General features: G+C 40.5%; 2 protein-coding genes across 2 annotated transcripts in view; one reads left to right on the top strand and one right to left on the bottom strand.

Moving 5' to 3' along the window:
- The window catches only part of pde3b (phosphodiesterase 3B), a 44,186-nt gene extending 29,300 nt beyond the window's left edge, over positions 1-14,886 (top strand). The window contains exons 2-16 of the mRNA XM_083925034.1: positions 1,805-1,855; positions 3,196-3,444; positions 3,922-4,073; positions 6,819-6,919; positions 7,021-7,246; positions 7,358-7,449; positions 8,446-8,609; positions 8,884-9,018; positions 9,387-9,498; positions 9,627-9,740; positions 10,025-10,224; positions 12,098-12,301; positions 12,484-12,645; positions 13,460-13,721; positions 13,821-14,886. Of these exons, the coding sequence (XP_083781160.1) occupies positions 1,805-1,855; positions 3,196-3,444; positions 3,922-4,073; positions 6,819-6,919; positions 7,021-7,246; positions 7,358-7,449; positions 8,446-8,609; positions 8,884-9,018; positions 9,387-9,498; positions 9,627-9,740; positions 10,025-10,224; positions 12,098-12,301; positions 12,484-12,645; positions 13,460-13,721; positions 13,821-14,047 (2,451 nt within the window). The 3' untranslated portion in view covers positions 14,048-14,886. The remainder of the gene's footprint in view (positions 1-1,804; positions 1,856-3,195; positions 3,445-3,921; positions 4,074-6,818; positions 6,920-7,020; positions 7,247-7,357; positions 7,450-8,445; positions 8,610-8,883; positions 9,019-9,386; positions 9,499-9,626; positions 9,741-10,024; positions 10,225-12,097; positions 12,302-12,483; positions 12,646-13,459; positions 13,722-13,820) is intronic.
- A 4,153-nt stretch (positions 14,887-19,039) lies between these two features.
- Positions 19,040-22,468, bottom strand: cyp2r1 (cytochrome P450, family 2, subfamily R, polypeptide 1; the record flags this gene model as incomplete). The annotated part of the gene is made up of 5 exons (XM_083915746.1): positions 19,040-19,257; positions 20,269-20,598; positions 20,762-21,394; positions 21,522-21,663; positions 22,232-22,468. 5 exons carry the CDS (start codon positions 22,466-22,468, stop codon positions 19,040-19,042), a joined length of 1,560 nt encoding a protein of 519 aa, XP_083771872.1.
- Positions 22,469-22,544: the final 76 nt, after the last annotated feature.

Raw genomic sequence — 22,544 nt, forward strand, 5'->3', positions numbered from 1 at the left:
GCATCAGTAGAAAACGGAACTAAACATTATTTTTTAGGTTGAATTAAGTGAAGGCCAAGCGTACATCGTATCTAGCTGTGTCTACGATTTTTTTTTTTTTTTTTTAAATCTCTGTCTAGTTCTTTGTTGTCTGTCTAGTTATCTGTCCGTAACTCACCATCCCCTTCTTAATGGCATCCTCTCTCCTTCAGCTTTTACCCATCTCCCTCTCCGTTTCAGCCCTTCTGCGTCTCTCCGTAAACAAGCAGAAGACCAACTACTCTGCCCCCCGGCCGTCTCCCGCCATCCTGTTGCCATGGTGTACTGAGCATTGTTTGCTGGCCTCTATGTCAGGTTGCCATGGCAGGGCTTATTTGCCATATTAAATGTTTGGCAGCATTGTACAGATGCTGATGACAAACACCCAACATCCCACTTTGATCAATGAAACAGTTACTGATTAGAGGAGATGGGATGGAGCCACTGATCTATTTAACATCCTTAGTTATAACTTTCATGCATTGTATGCACCACATGCAGAAAAGTAAAAATGTCTGCATAAAAATAATAAATTAACTAATAAATAAATACTAAATATGCATTGTATTTTTCTTATTATATTAAAAACCTGGCTTCGAAAAACCTTTTTGTAATCACAATGTGGAAAAGTAATGAAAATGCACATTCAAATTTTTAACTATAAAAATCTAATTTATTCCCTATAAAAAAGTAAATTATAATATTAGAATTATGGTATAATGTGTTCTTGACATTGCTGAATATAAAAAGATTAATCCAGTGTAAAATATTGTAACTTTTTTTATGCGATATAATGTGTTTTGATTATTCCTGACAAAATGGTGACTGACTGAGATGTTAAAAAGAAGAATATGTGAGGGTGTGTGTTTACATGTTAGGTTGAGGTGGCTGCTGTTTGTGGAAGTCTTTCTAAAAATGAGTCTGTTTCTCTCCCCCTTGTGGTGTGGGGTGAGAATGCATGCTGGCTTGTTAAAAGAAATGTATACTGCCTGGATTTTACATACAAAAACTGCTTTATTTCTACCCATTAAAGCATAAAGGCAGACTTAAAATCGGTTTCCCTTCGTCGCCAAATGAATCAACAGATTGAACTCCAATTCACTGCAAATATTAGGCTTTATTTTTCCAGTTGTTATGCTGTCAAAGTGTATATATTTCAATGCTTTCACTTAAATGTGCATGGTCGACCACGTTAACTGCACACGCTTGAAGAATGTATGAAAATGTGAAAAGTTGACTGTGTAACAAACCATATCGTTTCTGTATTCATACTTGAGCTAGAGGGTTAAAATATCAGGTTCAGCAACTTAGTGTTACACAACCTGCAGCAAGTTCAACTGCACACCTCTGCAACGTGTGAGAGCTCCTGTTTGGTTACCAAAAGATAGCGTGGAAATGCTGCCGATTGACGTAGTTGCTGCCAGATAAGATCTCATAGCTCCACTGTAGATGCACCATGGTGGTTTAAGTGGTTTTCTCTTCTTTTCTTTTTTTTTTTCAGTAAAGGGCTCAGTCTGCTGTCACTGAGGCATTGTGCATTAACACACTTGTTGTAGAAAGTGTGCAGTAGAATGTGGTTGAAATTCTTAGTGTAAACTTTACTACACTGTATGTGATTTGCCAGTGCCCTCACCGAAAAGTCATAAGGCAGTGTCCTGAAAATGGAGCATAGGTCAAAGCCTCTACTCCTTGTAAATACATTCCATATTCTCTGTTATGGACAAACGGATACAACATGCAGTGATGACATTTGACTGACGGTGTGTGCTTCTCTTGTGTTTTTCAGATGATATTGTGGGACTGGGATCTGAAACATTGGTACAAACCCCAGTATCAGGTCAGTACTGTCTTTATGTCAGGAGTTTAAAGGCAGATGTGCACAGTTCATCCAGGTAACACACAGATAATACAGGTCTATTCAGAGAGACTGCTCTCTGGAGTCCATCAGGAGAAGTTGTCTATAAGTAACCTTTAGGACATTCCGTTCGTTGCTGACATTTTTGGTAAGTCAAAATACACATTGTGTAAAACCTGGCGAACATTGACCTTGGAATTGTTATCATGCCAATTTTTTTTATTTATATCTCACGCAGACATTCTTTGTCTTGTTTAAACTATTTGTGTAATCTGTCAAAGAATTTAGCTCCCACAGACCAAAAATCGTTATTTGTTCATAGTTAGACAGGGCCAAGCCAGTCAGGAGATTTTCCCACCTGAAACCTGCCCTGAATAAAGCTAGGATTACACCTATTTTGTGCTCTTACAATTTATGGGAATACATATTAGATATTAGAATAGCACTACACTTTTCATATGGGCTCAAGATACACTGTATTTTATTCCCAATTTATTGTAGCTGATGTTACTGTTGTTGTTTCTACTTCTACACCACTAGCCCAAACACCCTCTAGAAGCTGAAGTTGAAGTTTCTGTAAAACAATAAGTTTCTTTTCATATTTGCTGAAATTCTCACTATATCCCGACAGTCCAACAAGTCAGACGATCTGTGAAAATGTCACGTCTCTCTACCTCTCTTCATCTGCTCCTAATGGCATCCGCTAGATTCCACTGCGCTTAACTGACAACCGCTCAGATCCCAGGAGTCTTTGACGCACTGTTAGTACTCATGAACTCGGATCAAACTGTAAAACTAGGCAGCACTGAGTTTTGGGTTTTGGCTCGACTTGGTCACAGACTTGGTCTCATTTTTCAGCTAAACAGTACACTAAAATAGGTTTACACTTACAGTACAGTACAACACAGTACAGTAAGAGAATCTTGATTCATACTTGAATGTATCAATATTTTGAATATCAACGCTGCCTAGTTTCACAGTTTGATCGGAGGTCAGAGCAGTTACTGACAATGCCTCAGAGACTCCTCAGCTCTGTCGTTGTTTTTCTTCAGATCATGTCTGTGAAAAAGTCCTGTACCTGTCTCATTGTGCTGTCAGGATAAAGTATGTTCAGCAAATATGACAAAGGACATATTTTTCCTATAAAATTACCGACCTCGGCTTTAAGTTATTGGCATGACATTAACGAAAAAAACTTTCTCACAAACATTTTGAAAACAGACTCCTTTTGTGTCTAAGGAAAAGGAGTCTGAAGTTTCCTTCTGACCGTGCATTCCTTACATCGTTCACTAATCTGTGTGATGCATGTCTGCATATGGCAGGGTGCAGTGAGCGGCAATGGCGTGGATCTTTCGGTCATCAACGAGGCCAGGAACCTGGTGTCAGACCTGCTGATGGACTCTTCTCTGTCGCCACACACCATCTCAGGGCTGCGCAGCATCTCAAGCCTCATGGGGACATTTTCAGGCTCGTGCCGCCCCAGGGTCAACCCCTTTACCCCCTTCCCGGGTTTCTACCCCTGCGATGAGGTGGAGGACTCTGTAGAGAGGAGTGACAGGAAAACCATTAAGGTGGGTACTAGCATCGCCACTGCACCAACCTAGTATAGGTACCTAAAGAGATGAGTCATTCTAGAGAAGAAAGTCCTAGTATTTAAGCTAAGGAACTAACTCAGACAAAAACAAAATCTCTTCAGACACAATGTCACCGCACAGCAGTTTTTAATACTGTAAGAAATGATTTTACCACTGTGGAAAGCTATCAGAGCAACAGTCATTCTATCTTTAGCGTGATAGTCACAAGGTAGATAACAGAATTACAGCACATACATACTTGATGGATGGATGACGCATTGTTTTGCAGTAGCCTTCTTACGGCTTCATCATCACGTTTTTCACCCTGTGCTTTTATCAGCCTGAACATGGCCTGAGTCCACAAATGCTCGTAGCTTTTTGATGTGCTAATGTTGTTTATGTAACATGACCAGCCTCTTCAGTTTGTGTATAAAACACATCTACTGTATACTGGAGACTTCCTTTCCCCATCAGGGTTTGAGCAGCAGAAACAGCCTCCCCACCCCTCAGCCCAGGCGGAGCTCCACCTCCTCCTCATGCTCTACACTCCCTCCGCTTGACTCCGCCTCTTTACGCTGGGAACGCACCAGTGGCAAGAGACCCCACCCTGACCTCAACTTGACCAGGTACCAACACAAACACACTTTCCCACCTTCCAGAAACACACACAGGACCCTATTTAGATGATCTATAGCACATGGTCTAAAGTGCAGGGCAGATAACGCATATTGTGGGGGTTGTATTTTGTCTCTGAATTAAACAAAGGTGCGTTTTGTGTGTAACATCAGAGTGTCATCTCCCATTCCCTTTAAATGCCAGGTGCGCCTGAAGCTGGCACATTGCTATTTTAGTGATGGATTCGGGAAATTGGAGAAGTGAGTAGCTGCTGAGAAATAATGGATCTGCTGTTTGTCTTTGTAGCATGATATGCTGAACAGAATTGATGCCATCCAAATCCACTTGTACGATTAAATATAACAATGATTCTCACTCCCCCTGTAGGCTGTTGATTTTTAAATTGTGTATTGTATTGATGTATGAGTGTTCTCTTTAATGATTTACTTTAATGACCAGAGGTTGCATGCTTGCTGTAAAGTCACAGCAAAACAAAAAACTGTAGTTATAAACTTAACAGAGGAAATAATCTGGAATAGTGAATGAAGTTACTGTTCCTCGTGCGTAAATGCGCACAGCGGAGCAGCAGCTCTGCTCTCCGACTACACCTCATTTAAAGACCATCACACCCATGGGATAGACAGTTTTGCTTTGCTGTGTGCCGGGTAGAGGATAGAGGCCACAGTCTTCAGAAATGCTTGCACACATTATCTGGGCTATACTTTATTCTGAATCTGCCTAGTTTTGGAGCTGATTAATGGCTTTTCTTGCAATATCTGAATAATGTGACTGTACTCCAGCTAAGATCCTCCTCAGCTGGTTCAGCAGCACCTGTGCACAGTGAAATTAAGTTTTTTTTATTCTGTTTTGGGTCGTTTTGGTCAGCCTGAAAAAAAATGTGAATGGGCCTTCGTGGGCTCAATATAAGCAAGAAATCATCTTCATTGTAAAAATAGAAATGGTACACTTCACAGGAAACCAGGTCAGCTGTGTATTATACATCTCTGTTGAGAGGACCAGATGAGAAATGTAGGTCACGTTAAGTTTCTAGTAGAGAAGCCAAATTTGACCATTAAAACCACAAATACTGTTCTCTCGAGTTACTTTTGCCTCTACATCCCTCCTTGTCTCACATATCGATATCATGCTACCGTATACATCATCACCTGACTGAGTCCAAATAAACATTTTCCACTCATCAAGTCACCTCATGTTCCCAGTGTTTAAGTGTTACTTTTATTGCCAAAGCAGAACATCGGTTGCACTACAACAAATCTGATTTGATACAATATATTATTATAAAAAACATGACTTGTAAACATGTCTCTCTGTTATTGTTAATACACCTTTTTCCTTTTAGTCGATTGGTAAGGAAAGTAAATTTTGAACTGTGGTCTGTTGCCTTTGTCCTGCTTAAGTCATGGGATAGACCAGACCCTGCTATCTGCTGAGAAACAAAGAAAATCTAAAAGTATTTAAATTTATAATGACCGGACTGCGGTCTGTTACTGACAAACAAGAAATTAGGAGAATCTGTGTTCCATCCCTTCCTTTCATTGTGTTTCTGCCGACATCAATAGGTACCTGTAAACCCTGTGTTAGCTTGGGCTTGCACAGAGAAACCAAAAGCAGAAGGAGTTGCAAGGTTCAAGCGTGTTCTGGAAAACCTGGAAAACAGTCCACCAATTTTTCGAGTCATGGAAAACACATGGAAAATAAGAGAATAAGCTAAATGTCCTGGGAAATGATTTTAACATTCTCTTGTTTTCCTGTAGATTAAAATAAACTACTATTCCATCTATCAGAAACCTTCAAAATAAATAGACTGTTGTGTCATAAAAAACGCTGTGAACACACCCCCAAGTAGCACATGCAGGTTGGATGGCTTTCCAACTTGTGTGGCCGAAACTCTGCAAAATGTGACTTACATTATCCTTCAAATGTAGCCCAAATATTAGTCACTGCTGGCTGTTAAACAGTTATTTTTTTCCTTATCTTTTGCTGCTCAATTTGTTATCATTTCTAAGCATGTGAGAGATGATTTCAGAAATAAGTTTTAGCCTAAGACTGCACATCTTTTAAATCAGACTTCAATAGAGAGGAACATATTAGTGTGTGACGAGATCTCTGTCTGTCATACCAGTTAGATCATCACTGAATATGTCCTGGACAAGCCCTGGAAAATGATCTAGAGAGAAGAGTGGGAACCTTGATGTGTCATGGTGTCGTCTCTCTTACTCATCTAAGTAAAAAGCATCCGGATTGTAAACAATCAGGGAATGAGTTTTAGAGCTATGATCAGGCTAAAAAAAAATCAAACCCGACCCAATCCAGAACCATAGCAGCAGTTTAGTTAAATAGAAAAGTAGTGCAAACCCACCCCCGATTCAAGTCCGACTGAATTTTGAGAAATTACAACCAAATCGGGTTTGGGTTTAGAGTCAAAGCTGTAATGAATTTAAGTAAATTATAATAATGGTGCCACTGTTTACATGCATTTAGAGAAAATTAGGCTCCTTTAGTGAATGTAAACAAATCCATTACAGTGTTCAATTTACTTTAACAATATACTTGGTGTGGACTCTGGGGTGTAGTGTCTATATATCTCCACGGGATGGCAGTAGAGACTAGCTGTGTTGGCCAATGAGTGTCTCATGGTCTTTTTGTTATAGAAGTGTTAGTTGACTTGAGTTAAAAGTTAGTTAAAGTTATTTTAAGAGCCAGTGTTTAATATATGTGTTTCGTTGGTGCTCCAGCTCAGGTCTGTTGAATGGACCCAACCCGAACCTGCTCACTATTCCCAAGCAGAGGTCTTCCTCTGTTACACTCACGTACCATGCAGGGTCCAGGAGAGCAGGTGAGACTTAACTATAAAACCTTCCAAATACACTGCAATGCTCATGTTTTGACTGAAGCTCATGCCTCTCTCTTTTCCTGCTCTCCCTTCGTCCTCTCCAGGCGCGTCTCCGAGCCTGAGCCCAGTCAACTCACCAAGCCACAGTGCTCTCACTGTAGGTTCTTCGGTGTCCCTCGTCACAAGATCACCTGTGGAGTTCCCGGACACAGCTGACTTCCTGACAAAGCCGAGTGTCAATCTGAACCTGCACAAGCCCTTCGGCTACACCCTCAGCTCACCTGATTTTCAGCAGGCCTTTCGTAGCTCCACTTTTCCTCTGTGCACCAGGTGAGACATGCAGTAACGAAGTGGCATGTTACTGTGTCTTTAATGTCAGAGATTATAACAAAGATTTACTGTAATAATTGGTCATGTCTGTGATTGTCGTGTCCATTCTAGCTGCGGTCGTCAGATGCCTAAGGGAGTTTCCAGCAGTGATACAGGGGAATCCTGTCAACCATTTACTAGTGAGGCTCAACGCAGGCGCTCAGGTACGATTATATTTAATGCACATGAAATGTGATGGTGGAAGACAGTCTTCACCAATGCTATAGTGTTGAAGATTGGATGAGAAACTCTTTTGTAAGCAGTTTAGGGAGTTAATGCTGCCCTCTGCTGGACTCCAAATATAATGCAAGTTGATACACAGACAGAGGTGAACACATGAAAGAACGATCATTTCATATTATATATCATTGCCCTATCCCCTGTTATATTCCAAGTAAAGGTTGGAATAATACACTTAGAATTTGTAAATGTGAATTTAGAAAAAAAGTTATTGAATTGCTAGACTTAACACATTGAAAATAAGTTTTGTTTTCTCAGTGGTTATCTGCAATCACTATTAACAATGTTAACCACATTAATACCCAAATTTAATAGTATATAAAGTATTGAACCATAAAAATAGCAGACCTACAATCAGATTTTCAACCCAAGGTAGCAGAGATGAAACAACGGGGAAGAAAATCAACTGTGTGTTGGTGTGTTTTCAGTGACTTTTTCCTTATCAACACAGTTTACTGTAGATTGTTAAAATTATCCTATATTGTGTGCCATGGATTGTTTTTCTTTTTTGCTAGGGTATATAAAAGAGGTATCGAGTGTCACTTTCTAATGCTAGTATCGTATCAAAGTCTAAAATTCTACTATGGTGACAACCTTAGCCACTATACCCTCTGGTGACCAGTGTGAGTCCTTATTTATTTATTTATTTATTTATTGTCTGTTTACAACACTTGTCTGTTTTAGGCATTGTTATGTAAAATAAGTAAAAGACATAATCTGTACTATATTCTAGTGATTCTAGTATCAAAAGCCCATTTAAATATTTTGAGGGCAGAAAAACCCCAATTAATTTAAATTCAATTTAAAATCCAAATGCATGAAAATGACAAAATAATAGGGAGTAAAAAATATTTAAATGTAAGTGTGTGTGTATGCGATGTGTCCATATACTCATGGCTTTGCATTTAACGTCCATGCAGCAGGTGAAGGAGTGGAGTTCACAGAAAAGCCTCTGATCAGGGAGGAGAGCGTGGAGGCGGAAGGGTCTGGGGTCGGGAGGCCAGACGTTGCAGGGAACCAGGGGCAGCCAGAGGAGGAGACGGGGAAGAGCTCCAGCACAGACCAGCCGACTCAGGAATCAGAGGTGTGCTCGATCAGAGGGCATCTAGTTACTATATGATTTTTTTACTGCGGTACAGCAGATGGAACAAATCCCTTCTTTTATCGGTATTTTTCCATCCCATTAGCAAACATATCAGCCGTAGTTGCATTTCAGACAGTTAGCTCATACTTACTAGATACTATCTAGACTTGCTTACAATGATTAAGCATTTCAGTCTTTTGCATGCTCAGCACATTACGTGTTAAAGGAAACAATGCTTGTGCTAATCTCTTTAATGTTTTCTGATTGTAACCAGGGTGAGCAGGAGTTCAGAGTCGATCCCCTGCTGGAGGACCATGAGGCTCTCATGGAGAGGATGAACACCTGGAACTTCCAGATCTTTGACCTGGTGGACAGAACAGGAGGGAAGAACGGAAGGATACTCAGCTATGTTAGTACAAAAAGTACAAACCAGTCATCTCCTGTAGCTGTAGTAGTATGTGTTTTAATTGGTCGGTCTGTCCACTCCTGATAAATATTTTTAAAAAAGCAAACCGTTCTATTAAATTGGTTATCATCATCATGGCTGGAGTTTTAGCCCAAGTTTTATGTTAATATGCAACACTTAAATTATAGTTACTGGAAAGAAAAAGCTTGAAATTACATTTCAGCTGACGGTGAACTTCTTGTCTATGCATGATGATGATCAAAGAATTACATTAATGTGCCATGTACTTTAATGTTCCACTGAAAATAGACACTGTTGGTTATCGTGTGTTCTTATCGATGTTTCATTAAAGCTGGCTTGTGTTTTCCCAGGTGACATACACCCTTTTCCAGGATACATGTCTGTTTGAAATTTTCAAGATCCCTGTGAGGGAGTTCATGACATACTTCTGTGCTCTGGAAAGTGGCTACAGGGACATTCCCTGTGAGTATTACACTCTTTACAGACTGGTATTTGTTTTTGTTTTGTGATGTGTTATCCCATGATTTTCAACTGAGTACTGGTGTGCCGTACATGGTAAAACAGACTTATTCAAACTATTATGGTTACAGATCATAACAGGGTCCATGCTACTGATGTGCTCCATGCTGTCTGGTACCTGACCACTCGACCAATCCCCGGGTTCCAGCAGATTCACAGCGAGCATGTGACAGGAAGCGACACAGGTGGGCTTATAAATTCAAAAAACTCAAAGATCCTTGTAAGAGTTTGTGGTTGTTTAAGATGAACCCCCATCTTAAAAAGACTTTAACTTCTGAGATACTGCCCCGAATGTTTTCATTGGCTACCGATGCGCCTGAACACAGGTTATAGTTCGGACACATGGCTGCACAACATCTCATTCCAGGCTAGATGTAATCTCTGATTATTCTGTCAGAAATACAGTTATACTGACTGATTTTGCTTGTAAATGATAAATGGATCTTTGTTGTTTGTTGTTATGTTTCAGATTCAGATAGTAGAATCTCTCCAGGCAGGATCTCCTACGCCTCTTCCAAAAGCTCCTCGATTTCAGATGACAGCTATGGCTGTCTGGCCTGGAACATACCTGCCCTGGAGCTCATGGCCCTTTATGTAGCAGCTGCAATGCATGACTATGACCATCCTGGTCGCACAAATGCCTTTCTAGTAGCCACTAATGCATCTCAGGTAACCTGCAGCATTTATTAGTACTCGAAAGTGTTGTAGATTGAAGTGACAAAACCTATTTTAGCTCGCTGAGTCACATAAACACACACAAACAAAACACAAACAAAGGACCAAGTATTCAAAATGCAGGTTTATGCAAAATGAAAAATGTCACCCCAACTGTTGTGTCTATGGTTGGGTATATACACAAGTAACTATAGGAGAGAGATGAACCTTACCCAGTTTCTGTGACCCCCTTCCAGTCATCATATAGTACATACATACCCAGTAAGTTGCTGACAACCCCACACAGTTTTGGATGTCATCTTTGTGTTTTTTAACCGGCCACCTTTATACAAAACTGAACTACATGAATTTGTACCTCTTCCATTTGAAAATCTTCTCAAACTTGGTAACCAAAAGTCAAGTTCTTACGTCTGTCCCATTCTCGGTCGAATACTGAATTGGTGACACTCATTTTGAAACTGTGGTAATCGTTTAGATCTTCTTTGCTGCCAGGTTGAAGATGTGTGTGAAGCATTCAGTTTGGCAAAAAATATGCGTAATACCTTTTATTAGATTCCTTCAAAGTCTTCAGTACACATACAGTCTTATGTTAGCCTGGACAGTTTGGATATAATCTGCAACTTAAACTTTTTTTTTTATTATACCTACTCATATATCTAGTATAACAGTTGTCCAATCTTAACAAAGAAATACCCAATCGCCTCCATGGTTAATAATAAAATGATATGACATATTGCATTTGCTGCAGTGTCAGCATTTATCCTTTGTTACTAAGGTAACCACTCCACAGTGAGGGACATTGCAACTTGCCTTCTAACAGGAAGACAAATATCACCGCTGACGTCTTGTGCCTGAGACAAACCCTGTGTACAAACACCAAATCACATGGCTGTCTCTCTGCAGTCCTGTCAAAGTGTGTCTTAGTGGCTCCTTGTTGATGCTGCATGTCTGTCAGACCACAGAAAAACTGCCACTCAATACAAATGATCAACCCACAAATGCACTAAGCCACACAAAACATAACCAATGCCTTTTTACTTGAAATCATTGCATATTCATTTTTTTTTTGATATACCTCTATATCACTTTGGTCGCCTTCCTAGTAGCGTAACAAGAACAATTCACTTGTTCACAATTCACAATTCAAAAATAATGTTGTCATGTATCAAAAGACTCCTACAGAAACCTCATTGCCAGTTTCTCAGTTAATTTTTAACTTCAAAGTCAACATTTTCTTTAGATTACTTTTCCTTACATACTTCATAAAACAAAGCCAAGCTATGCATGGTATCATTTATAAGTAGTCTTTTTGGATGCAAGGTTTTTCCTCAATTTGATTATTTGATGTTCCGAGATTAGAGTTAAATTATCTCTACGTCATGTGGAGATGGTATACAAGATGAACTCCACAGTACATGGCCATGGTTAATCTCATTGTGCTGTCTCACTGTGGTCAGACATGTTAATGAGAGATGAAAAGGTTGACTCTGTGCCCCAGTTTAAATATTGTATTTTTGATAGCACTCGCAGTCTCCGTTTTTTTTGTGAAAGTCCCAGGAAAGTGGGTTAAAAGAAAGGAGAGGCAACCCTGAACCTTGTTTGCTTATTGATTGCTAGTGATGTTGGCTGCCACCATGTATGTCTGTTAAAAGGATGTTTTAAGCCTTTTTAAGTTATATTTCTACTTTCCTAACCAAATACCCTCATGTCCTTTTTATCTCAATCATTGAGTGCTTGCTATTTTTAAAGCTATTACAAATTGTGTAACACGTACGCAGATGTATTATGTAAGCAAATCTATTAATGACATTTTACTGCCATCTTTTCTGTCTCTCACCACTTGGCTTTTCCCTCCTGCGTGGTGTAGGCGGTGCTGTACAACGACAGGTCGGTGCTGGAGAACCACCATGCTGCGTCTGCCTGGAGCCTCTACCTGTCCCAGCCTGAGTTCAACTTCCTGACCAACCTGGATCACGTGGAGTTCAAGCGTTTCCGCTTCCTCGTCATAGAAGCTATACTGGCCACAGACCTCAAGAAGCACTTTGACTTCCTGGCTGAATTCAATGCCAAGGTCTGAGTTGAAGAAATCTGAGTTATATGACCAGAATAGATCATTATCTCTTTAGTTTCTGGCAAAATATTGATTGAAACATTAGGATGGTACGTTATAGTTTAGTTGAGCAGTACGCAGCATAAAAATCTGTTGACCAGTTGTAATAAGGTATCCATCTTTGTTTGCTTGTTTGTTAACAGGTGAATGATGTGAACAGTCCAGGAATTGATTGGACCAATGAGAACGACAGGCTGCTGGTGTGCCAAGTGTGTATCAAGATAGCAGATATCAATGGGCCGGCCAAAGTTCGTGACCTGCACCTCAAGTGGACAGAAGGCATCGTTAATGAGTTTTATGAGCAGGTATGGGCTACATGCTAATTCTGAAGAGTGAATTCAGTTAACAGACCATTTCTTACTCTTTATCTTTCTTTTTACTTAAAAAAAAGATTCTCTCATTTCAAACACCTTCAGCGAGACACATTTATATCAAATTCACCCTTTGAATAACCCCACCCTAATCTAAACATCAAGGTTACAAATACTATAAACAAGGACACAAAAAAGAGGGAAGAAACCCATAAGGGAAAAGGGACTAAATCAAAATGTTAAGATTAACATTAGTGACCTCTGTAGTATATTCCAGAGATGCAAATTAAAAAAAGATGTAACAATTAAAAGATGACTGGGAAAAAAGGTCCATTTTGGAAAAAAATATATATTTCCATGTCCTTTTGATTATTTAACATGTGCTTTATAAATACTGTGTAAGCATCAAACCGCTCATTCCACAGAGCAATGCACACAGCCTGTATTCAGAAACTGTTCCTTTAAACAAGCTGTCAGGACTTCTGTATGGTTGTGATGTCACATCTATACTATATAAAGTATAGGTAGAAAGTACAGCTACAGCGCCGTTCGCCAGATGATGGACTCAAGGGTGAACATACTGTATTAGAGTTTTGTGGTCGGAAGTCAAAGATCAAGGTCACTGTGACCTCGCAAAACACATTTGGCTATAAATCAAGAATTCCCACGCTAATTATGACAACATTTCACGTAAATGGCATTTAATATCTAAAGGTCAACTTAACTGTGGCATCATAATATTTTCTGTCCATTTAACAACTGCAAAGCGGTAATTCTTATTACCGTAATCTTTATTTTTAATATACAGGGTGATGAGGAGGCTAGGTTGGGATTACCCATCAGCCCCTTTATGGACCGCTCCTCCCCGCAGCTGGCCAAGCTTCAGGAGTCCTTCATCACTCATATTGTAGGACCACTATGTAACTCCTATGACGCTGCTGGCCTACTTCCTGGCCACTGGATTAATGAAGAGGGAACAGATGAAGGCGATGAGGAGGGGCAGGTGGACACAGACACAGATGAAGATGAAGACGAGGAGGATGATGATCTAGAGGACGAGCTGTCACCAAGTAAGACACGATCAGTACTGTCAATTTGACTATGCAAAAATAGATTACAGTCAGTCAGTGTGGATTTTCCGAAACATTTCTGTGTTTTCTGCGTTGCAGAAAGGAGAAAGAGCCGCCGCAGGTTGTTCTGCAGTATCATGCAACACCTGACGGAGAACCACAAGGTGTGGAAGAAGACCATTGAGGAAGAGGAAAAGGGTAAAGAGCTCAGCAAACAGCATCAGCCAGACGGCCTCCTCCCCAGCCTGCCAGCCAGCCTACCCACCTCCCCGTCAGATGACATCCAGGTCATCCAGGAAGAGGAGGAGGGAGAGGAGCGCCAGTAGCAGGAAGACGAAGGCAAGAACAGAGACGTGTGAAAAGGAAGCGAGGCAGTATAAGGACATGAGTTCCTCAACCACCTGCCTTTCACAGACATGAGAAACACACACACAGACACACACACAGTTGACAAATGCACATAAAACACACTTTGCTCCCTCTCTCTCTCACACATTGCACGCACTCACACACACACACACACACACACTCATATTGCAAGATTCACTGTGCAGACACTCAGATGCTTAAGCAGTCACATTGTTTTTGGAGAAACAAAAAGGCCTTACTACTGTGAGCGGATCCTTGCTGCAATGGTGGGAGCCCAACTCCTATGCACTTTCACCCCGTGGAGAGTCAAGTGCACCCATGAAAAAAAGCACCAGAACTGAGGAGGAAAGGTGCAGAAGAAGAAGAGCGCGGAAGGGGGTCAAGCATTAACTTGCCCCCTCCATGGTGACCTGGCTGTGATGCTGCCTTGAATGCAAAGCGCTTACATCTCCTTTAGGTACAAAACAATTCCTGTCTATTTAAAGATGAAAGGTAGAGGTAAAATAATGAAGCACCATGAAGTGATCGATACCCTTTACCAAAGCGAACAATTCAAACACGGAAAAGACAAGAGACTGAGACTGTTTCAGCCTCCATGTCGGGTATATTTTTGAATTATATATACACACACATATATATGTATATATATCTATATATATATAGATATATATATATACATATATATATAGATATATAGATATATATTTATATCTCAAATGTGCCTGTTTGAACTTTTACTGAGTCCATATTGGCCCAGAGCCGAGGCTTGTGTAGTTCTCTCTCCTTGCTGGCGACACGAAACACTGTATCAGACTCAGTCACAGAGACATTATTGAAATGTTGACTGATTAATAGCATTATGTATGCATCATTTTTGATGCTTTTACTCATGTGTACCACCTGTTTTTTGCTTTCTTTTTTGGGAGGGGGGGTGGGGAGGTTCTTTAACTCCTTGCGTCATTTTTGTTTGAGTGTGTGAATACTTTTGGTGGGAATGTGATAGAGTGAATGAGTAGGGAGAAAGAGAGCACATTTTTAATTATTTTCGTGTGTAATTTGTGTGTATGTTTGTGTCTTTTTAGTAATGGTTGGTTTCTAATCAGTGAAATGTCCTCTGGTGTTTTTAACATGTCGCATTGAGATCAGGAGTGCTGTTTCAATGAATGGATACTTCATTTTTTTCTCCTTTTTTTGATTCTAAGTATTTTCTTAAAGGTTACTCAGGATTCACGCAAAGTTGACTAATTATTTTGCAAGAACTTATGTCATTGATTATACACTTTAAAAAAGTAAGATAATTAAAATCTGGGTGACTGAAGTAGTTTGTAATCTCTTAATGAACAACGGGACTACAAACAAATTCAAGCAATTTTAAATCCTCTGTGACGGAGGAGCGTACAGAATGTGCTGTCTCTTGGCCATTCATACACTGTTTGCATAACCTTTTTACAACCTCACTGGAGAAAAGCTTATCTTGATTGTCAGCAGACTGCAAACATCTGTCCTGCAGCAACACCATTTTTTAACAGTATAATAGGTAATTTCTTTTTTAAATTCAATGTTCAATCTTTCATGTTTTTTTGTTTTTTTTGTTTAGACAAACTGAAAGCTCTCCCAACTCTCTTTTTCCTTGTTTTTCTTTGCCAAACCCTTACTCGGCCAGTGTGTAAAGAAGAGATCCAGGGTTCATTTCTCTTTGGTTTTGTTTATATATATATATATATATATATATATATATATAAACACATGCCACAAGGCAAGTTAAAAGAAAACTACTAGTTCTCTATTTTTGTCTCTAAGAACTCTTGGCATTCCACTAGAATAAGACGTTTTATGAAAGGGAAGGCAGAATCGTTGCCTAGCTCCTTTATCACCTTATTAAATCATAATCTCTGGAGAAAATGTTAAGTAAGCAGTGTAAATCAAGATAGTAATATTTAAAGACAAAACAATAGATACAGGTGTGCACATTTTAATACCAAACAAGTGTTTAGCCGCTGTACAAAAGAGTATGTGCATATAAATATATATTTTTTAAATAATCAAATGAATGCATCTGTTTTCTACACGCAGCTGACACATTGTACATTGAGATCCTGTTATTATCATTGTGTTTCCAGAGTTTTTATCTTCTTCTATTTACAGGTGTGGAACTGTGGTGTTTTTGATTTTTTCACTTGGTTTCAGCCTCTCCCTGTTCTGTATCATAACCACTCTTGTATTCTTCATGATCTCTCTCTCTGTCACTGTTGTCTCAGTCGACCCAACTCGTGCCAAACTTATCCTACTTACAGTAGTTTGTGGTCTGTGACGCTGATTGGCAAAAACCTCTCTGGGCTCCAGTACTGTTCATGCAAGAGAAACACCTCGAGTCAAATATTCCATAGAACATTATGGATAATATTAATATTCCAAAGTGGCAGTGGCAAGAGTCAGAGTTGGACTCAGGTCAGAGCCAAATGTTCTGACAGCTGTGTCGTCAGTTTTTTCACATGGACCCATGGCTGGATCATAAAGCCTCGGTAGCTCCTGACCTGACATATTCCGGCTCATTAAGTTGTAAAGGTTTGTTGGCTTCTCACTGTGCAGTCTTTCAAACCACAGTGTCCTCTGATGATTGTGCCATAAACACATCTATGAAAGGTTGTTACCCTTATGTAGCATCAATATACGTACATTTGTCTAATGTAACCATTCACCCTTATCTACATTGTGGGGGCAACTGATTTTTGTTGTTATTTATAGCTGTCATAAAACGCCATCCCTAAAGTATCACAAGTTCTCATTGATTTTTATTGGTGTGTGTGTTTGTCTGTGATATACTATATATGAAACTACATTGTTTTTGTGTCGATGCCAACCCAGATGAAGAGGAAAATAACCTCAAATACCCTAAACACAGTGGGGTTTTTTTCTAACTTTTACAGCATTATACAACAACATGATGCGGGTTAATTATGTTCAGTCTTACTGTTTTGACCGGTACACGCTCACGGCTAAGGAGTGTGCGAGCATGTGGGCGCAAGCAACAGGATGCTGTCTGCAGGTTTTCTGAAAGTTACGCAGAGGGACTTCAATATATATATACAGTCATGATCAAGATTAGAGAACAAAGTGTTAATACTTGATTATTTGTATCATGTTAAATTTTATTATGTTTTCTTTTTTTAATTGTTCAGGATTTGATAGAATTTCAGCTGTGGCTGTACCAGCATGTTTTTTTGTTGAAGTAACCAAGGCACTTCAACAAAAAAACTTTATTTTGTAAAAAACAACAGTGAGCGAAAATAAGGAACACTCTCAGATTCCTCACAGTTACTGGTATTAATCTGGCACCTGGTGACAATTAACTTAATTGGTGGACAGACCCTATTTATCTGGCAGCTCTCCTGGTTACTTTGCAAGATGGCAAGCTGCTGTAAGGTGACTGAAAGCCAGAGGGATGGCCCGCTCAGCCATTGCAAGAGAGGTTGGGTGTTCCAAGTCTGTGGTTTGAAGAATTCAGATTCATCCCTCAAAAAGGCCAGAGTTTAATATATTCAATTTATTTATGTTTGATGGGAAACATTATGTTCGGTGTGGGACTGGAGTAAGACTGAACTCAAAGTGTGTAAAGAAGTCAGTAAAATTTGGAGGAGGAAGTGTCATGGTTTGGGGGATTTTTATCTGCAGCAGGAGTTGGGCCTCTTGTATGGAAGGGTGAATGCAAATGTTTGTGAACCTCCTTCAGCAATACATCCACTGCAATTGTCTCCCTATCAGGTGCAATTTTCATGTAAGACAATACCCCTGTCACGCTGCAGAACAGGTTAAGCAGTTCCTTGAAGCTAAGAATATTGAAACAATGAAATCGGCCCAGAGTCCAGATCTAAACCCCATGGAGAATCTCTGGAAAAACCTTAGCAACAAAGTAATGGCTAAGAAACCCACTACAGCTACCTAGCTGTGGAAGAGTGCAAGAAGAATGGACCAAGATCAAACCAGAGCAGTGTGAGAAACTAGTGATGTCCTGTGGGTGCAGATGTGCTGAAGTCATTCAGAGTTGTGGCCTCTACACTTCCTATTCATTTTTGAACCCTATAGCCCTAAGAAAACGTTGTTTAAATCTTCTCTTCTGACACAATGGTTCTGTTCTCTAATTTATTTATATTTAATATAAAGATGACAGGGTACATTTGAAAATATCTTAAGAAAGACTTTATGAAACACAAAAAACACAACCAGTATTGCAAAAAAGAAAGAAGACAACCTTTAACCTCAAACATAAATTCAATACTTTGTTAGCACCATTTAGCCGAAACCAGTGTTACATAGTCAGTTCATAGAAATCCACCAGGGTTGCATTTGCCTTTAAAGAGGCACGTTTCCCAGAGAACACTATCCCTGGAGGAGGGGTCAGTGTCAGTCCAGATGCTGTAAATCTTGGCCCAGATCCAGCTCCAACACAGCGTTCAGAACTTTTTCTTGGAAAGGCACATACTAAAGCTGAAGCTGTCCTGAGGAGGCTGGACTATGAATCATCATAGGTGTACTTACTATCAATCATTGATATATACCTAACTCATCGCTACCACACCAAGGACCACAGACATTTCGTTTTCTGGATTCAGAGCAGCTGAGCTACAGAGAACAAAATCAATAGCACCCAAGTGTTCCCAGAATGCCCTTCCAGCACAGAGATGTGCCACCTCCCCTGCTGCTTTGTGCAAACATGCATATTACTCAGTAAAATCATTCAATAGTAATTGAATAAACTGGATAACATGTCCATATGAGAGCTACTTTTGACACTTAAAGTACTTTGGAAACACTGCGACACACTGGAACTTGATGCTACAATCCAGAGCGATACAGTTTATGCACCTATATCATGTGGTTGCATTGCTGTGCAAAATAGTAAAAATTCTAGCTTGGACAGCTGAACAAGCTGTAATACATTTCCTGCTTGCCTACTTGTGATAAGGAGTGTCTGCAGAGCAGGGACTTTTCTGCTGCCTGCGGACAGCGCAGATGGAGTAAGGTTTGGGCTGTAAGGTCATGCCCAGCTTGGGAGTGACAGTGGGAATGGTTCCTGGAGGGAACTGAAGATGGAACCTCTGTAGCAAAGTGGTGAAAAAGAGGAACATCTCCATCCTGGCCAGCTGTTCACCCAGGCAGCAACGCCTCCCTGAAAAAAGAAAATTCTTTCAATTAGACTACTTTCTCACACACACACACACACACACACACACACACACACACACACACACACACACACACACACACACACACACACACACACACACACACACAGGCGCAACATCTGGACAATTCATTCAAGTCCTCCGAAATACAAGAAAGACATTGGGGAAAACAAAAAATGGGCTTAACTGAGGATTGTGGGAGCTCTTCCTCGTGACTTCAAGACTGTATGAGAACTTTTACTTTACCAAAATGAAAGTCATCAATGTATGTTTAAGCTGAAACAAACACATTTATCAATCAGCAGTAATGAAATGGATCTGTACTGGTCAGACACTTTAGAGCGAACCTGGCTTAGAAGTCAGAGGTTCCCAATTTCCAATTACAATGAAACGAAGCATACACTTCAGTGACTAGATCCATCTTGGCAAACCAGCCTCTGCTGACTGACGTAAAAAGCGCAACTTATAGAGCGCTGTATGTGAAGATTGCGCGGGAATGCTGCCACAGACGCTGAAATGTATTTGTTTTAACTCACTCTTTGATAAATAGTAACTTAATAGACAATTACCTAGATGAAAATTTTACGATTATAACTTTAAGATGGAACTAGATTGCACTGAGAAAATAAGCTAAAGATAGAATTCATTTCATTTCATTTATTTAAAGGACAGTGCACATGGATCAACATTTCTGTAAATGTGCCAGTGTTAGCCAGCAGGCAGCAGTGCATCTAAGACCTCATTCCCATTGATGCCCATTCATGTGTGTTGGTCTGAGTTTTATGTTTCTTTTTGATTGCTTGGCAGCATCTTATCTGTAATTACTAATGTAATTATCTGTAATTACCCGCCAGTCTCACTGATCTAAGAACCTTAAGCAACTGAGGAAATTCTCTGGATTTTTAAATGTGATCTATGTCTCGTTAATGACTACAGCCACAATATTTTTTTTTAATAGGGGTGTTAGAATTTAAGATAAACATAAATAGACGAACCTAAGGAGAATGGCAGGAAGGCCTCACGCCTCACAAAGTTTCCATTGCTGTCCAGAAACCTCTGTGGTGAGAAAACACCTGGATCGCTCCAGTACTTCTCATCAAAGTGCACTGAGTAGAGGTTTGTGATCACCATGGTGCCTTTGGGAATTGTGTACCCATTGACTTTTGCATCCTGGGAGGTTGCGCGGAAAATACCAAGAGGGACAATGTTGCAGAAGCGAAGGACCTCATGCAGAACAGCCTCTACATAGGGCATCTTCTGTTTGTCCTCCAAAGTGGGTGCCCTCCCATTGGTCAGCAAGCTGTCGATCTCCCTGTGCACCCTCTCTTTGCAGGGGAAAACAGACACAGTCAGGCATTCATTCATGCATAGCATTACCTAACTATTAATTTAGAGAATTCCTATAGACAGATGTGCATTAACTCTCCCTCTGGTTCACATTAGAGACAAAATGTCTCATATTGGGAAAATGTTTCAACTGTAACTGACCTTGTATGTTGGGGTAGAGAGCCATGTACAGCATCGCCCAGCGCAGGGTGTTAGTTGTGGTCTCTGTGCCAGCAATAATGAGCTCACCCACTGAGTAGATGAGGTTCTCATAGGAAAAAGAGGAGCTGGGTTCTCCTGCATTCTGCTCCAACTCATCCAAATAGGCATCAACGTAGTGGCGAGGTGCTTGTGGCACCCTGCCTTGTGAAAAAGCCTTTATAACCTGCAGCAAGAAGTCATACACCTCAGCAGCATTGCGGAACAGCTTCTGGTGTTTTCCAAAGGGCACATACTCAATCCAAGGGAAGGCATTGTAGAGGAGGGCCCAGCCGCTCACCGCCAGCTCCACGTTCTCGCTGAATAGCTCGATCATGTGCTGGAAGTTGCGGTCATCGTAAGTAAAACGCTGTCCAAAAATGATCAAGTTGGTGATGTTGGACACAGCGTTGGTCACCAGGTGTTTGGGGTTGAAGGGCTTTCCCTTGTGCTCGTCGATGGCGTCGACGAAGAACATGCACTCCTCTGAGATCTTCCTTTCGAACATTCTCTGGCCGCTGCCGAAGTAACGGAAAGAGTTGCAAGCCAGTTTACGGTGTTCAATCCAGCCTTTGCCATATTTACAATTCAAAAGCCCTTTTGGAGAGTGGACGAGAAAATAAACAGGCAATATAGAGGAGTTTGATCATTTATCAACTGCAATTATTCACACAACTGTTGCATTAGAAATAGCATACATTGCAATCTCATGACATCATCTTACCGCCCATTTTGGTCATTTTCTTGAATAACGGCAACGATGGGCGATCGGCAAACACCTCACTTTGATAGTAAAGGCATTCCCTGACACAGTCATATCCAGTCAATACCACCGTCAAGATGCCTCCCAGGTCAATACTGAAAATCTGAAAGGTACACATTGCAACATGACTGTATGCTCCTTTTGTTCTTTGCACACATTTCTAAACAAATTATGCCTGTGTCAAGGAATGTGAAATTTAGACCACAACTGTAGCAATATTCTTTTTGCTTGTTTCCATTTTTTGGCACTATAGTCTTCAAATTGACTTCTGATGAGCCAGACAGGATAGTGAGTGAATGGAAGAGACTCTTGCACCATTTGCAGAGATATTATCTCTGCACCTAAAATATGTTTAATATTTCTTTAAAGCCCAACGTGAGACCCAAAGGAGGTCTTTGTCCTTAAATGTATTTTCTGGGGGGAGGGGGCTTTACATTTTTGGGAGTTCCTGATTTGCCGGTGGTTCTCCTCCAAATGCTCCAGACAGTCAAACGTTAGGGCGAGTCTCTTTTGTTCGTTTCAAAAGTAGTTCACAATGTGTGCGCGAGTGCGTGCGTGCGTGTGCGTGTTATAGGCTAGAAGGTCATGCACTGCACAGCTTGCAGAGCCCTCAGGTTAGAAAAAGAAAGCCATGCTGTCTTAAAATGTCAGTCCGAGACATTATCATTTACCTGTCCATGGACTTCACTCTGCTTCTTGAGGAAGACGTGCGGCTCGGTGGCCAGAGACATGATGTTCCCTATCACAGGGATGGGAGATGGACCAGGAGGAAATCCCGGGGGTCTTCTCTGCTTGACGAGCTGGCGAACCAGCAGGAAAGCGGAGAGGGCGACAACCAAACATCCCACACCGAGCAGAGCCTGTGCGCAGGACACCGGCACCAGAGACGGCGATTGAATTGAAACCATCTTCTTTAAAAAAAAAAAAAAAAAAAAACCCAACAACAACAAAAACTAGCCTCTCTTCCACTGGTAGACCACTGCT

This window comes from Echiichthys vipera, assembly GCF_963691815.1.
Source record: "Echiichthys vipera genome assembly, chromosome: 1".
NCBI lineage: Eukaryota > Metazoa > Chordata > Actinopteri > Perciformes > Trachinidae > Echiichthys > Echiichthys vipera.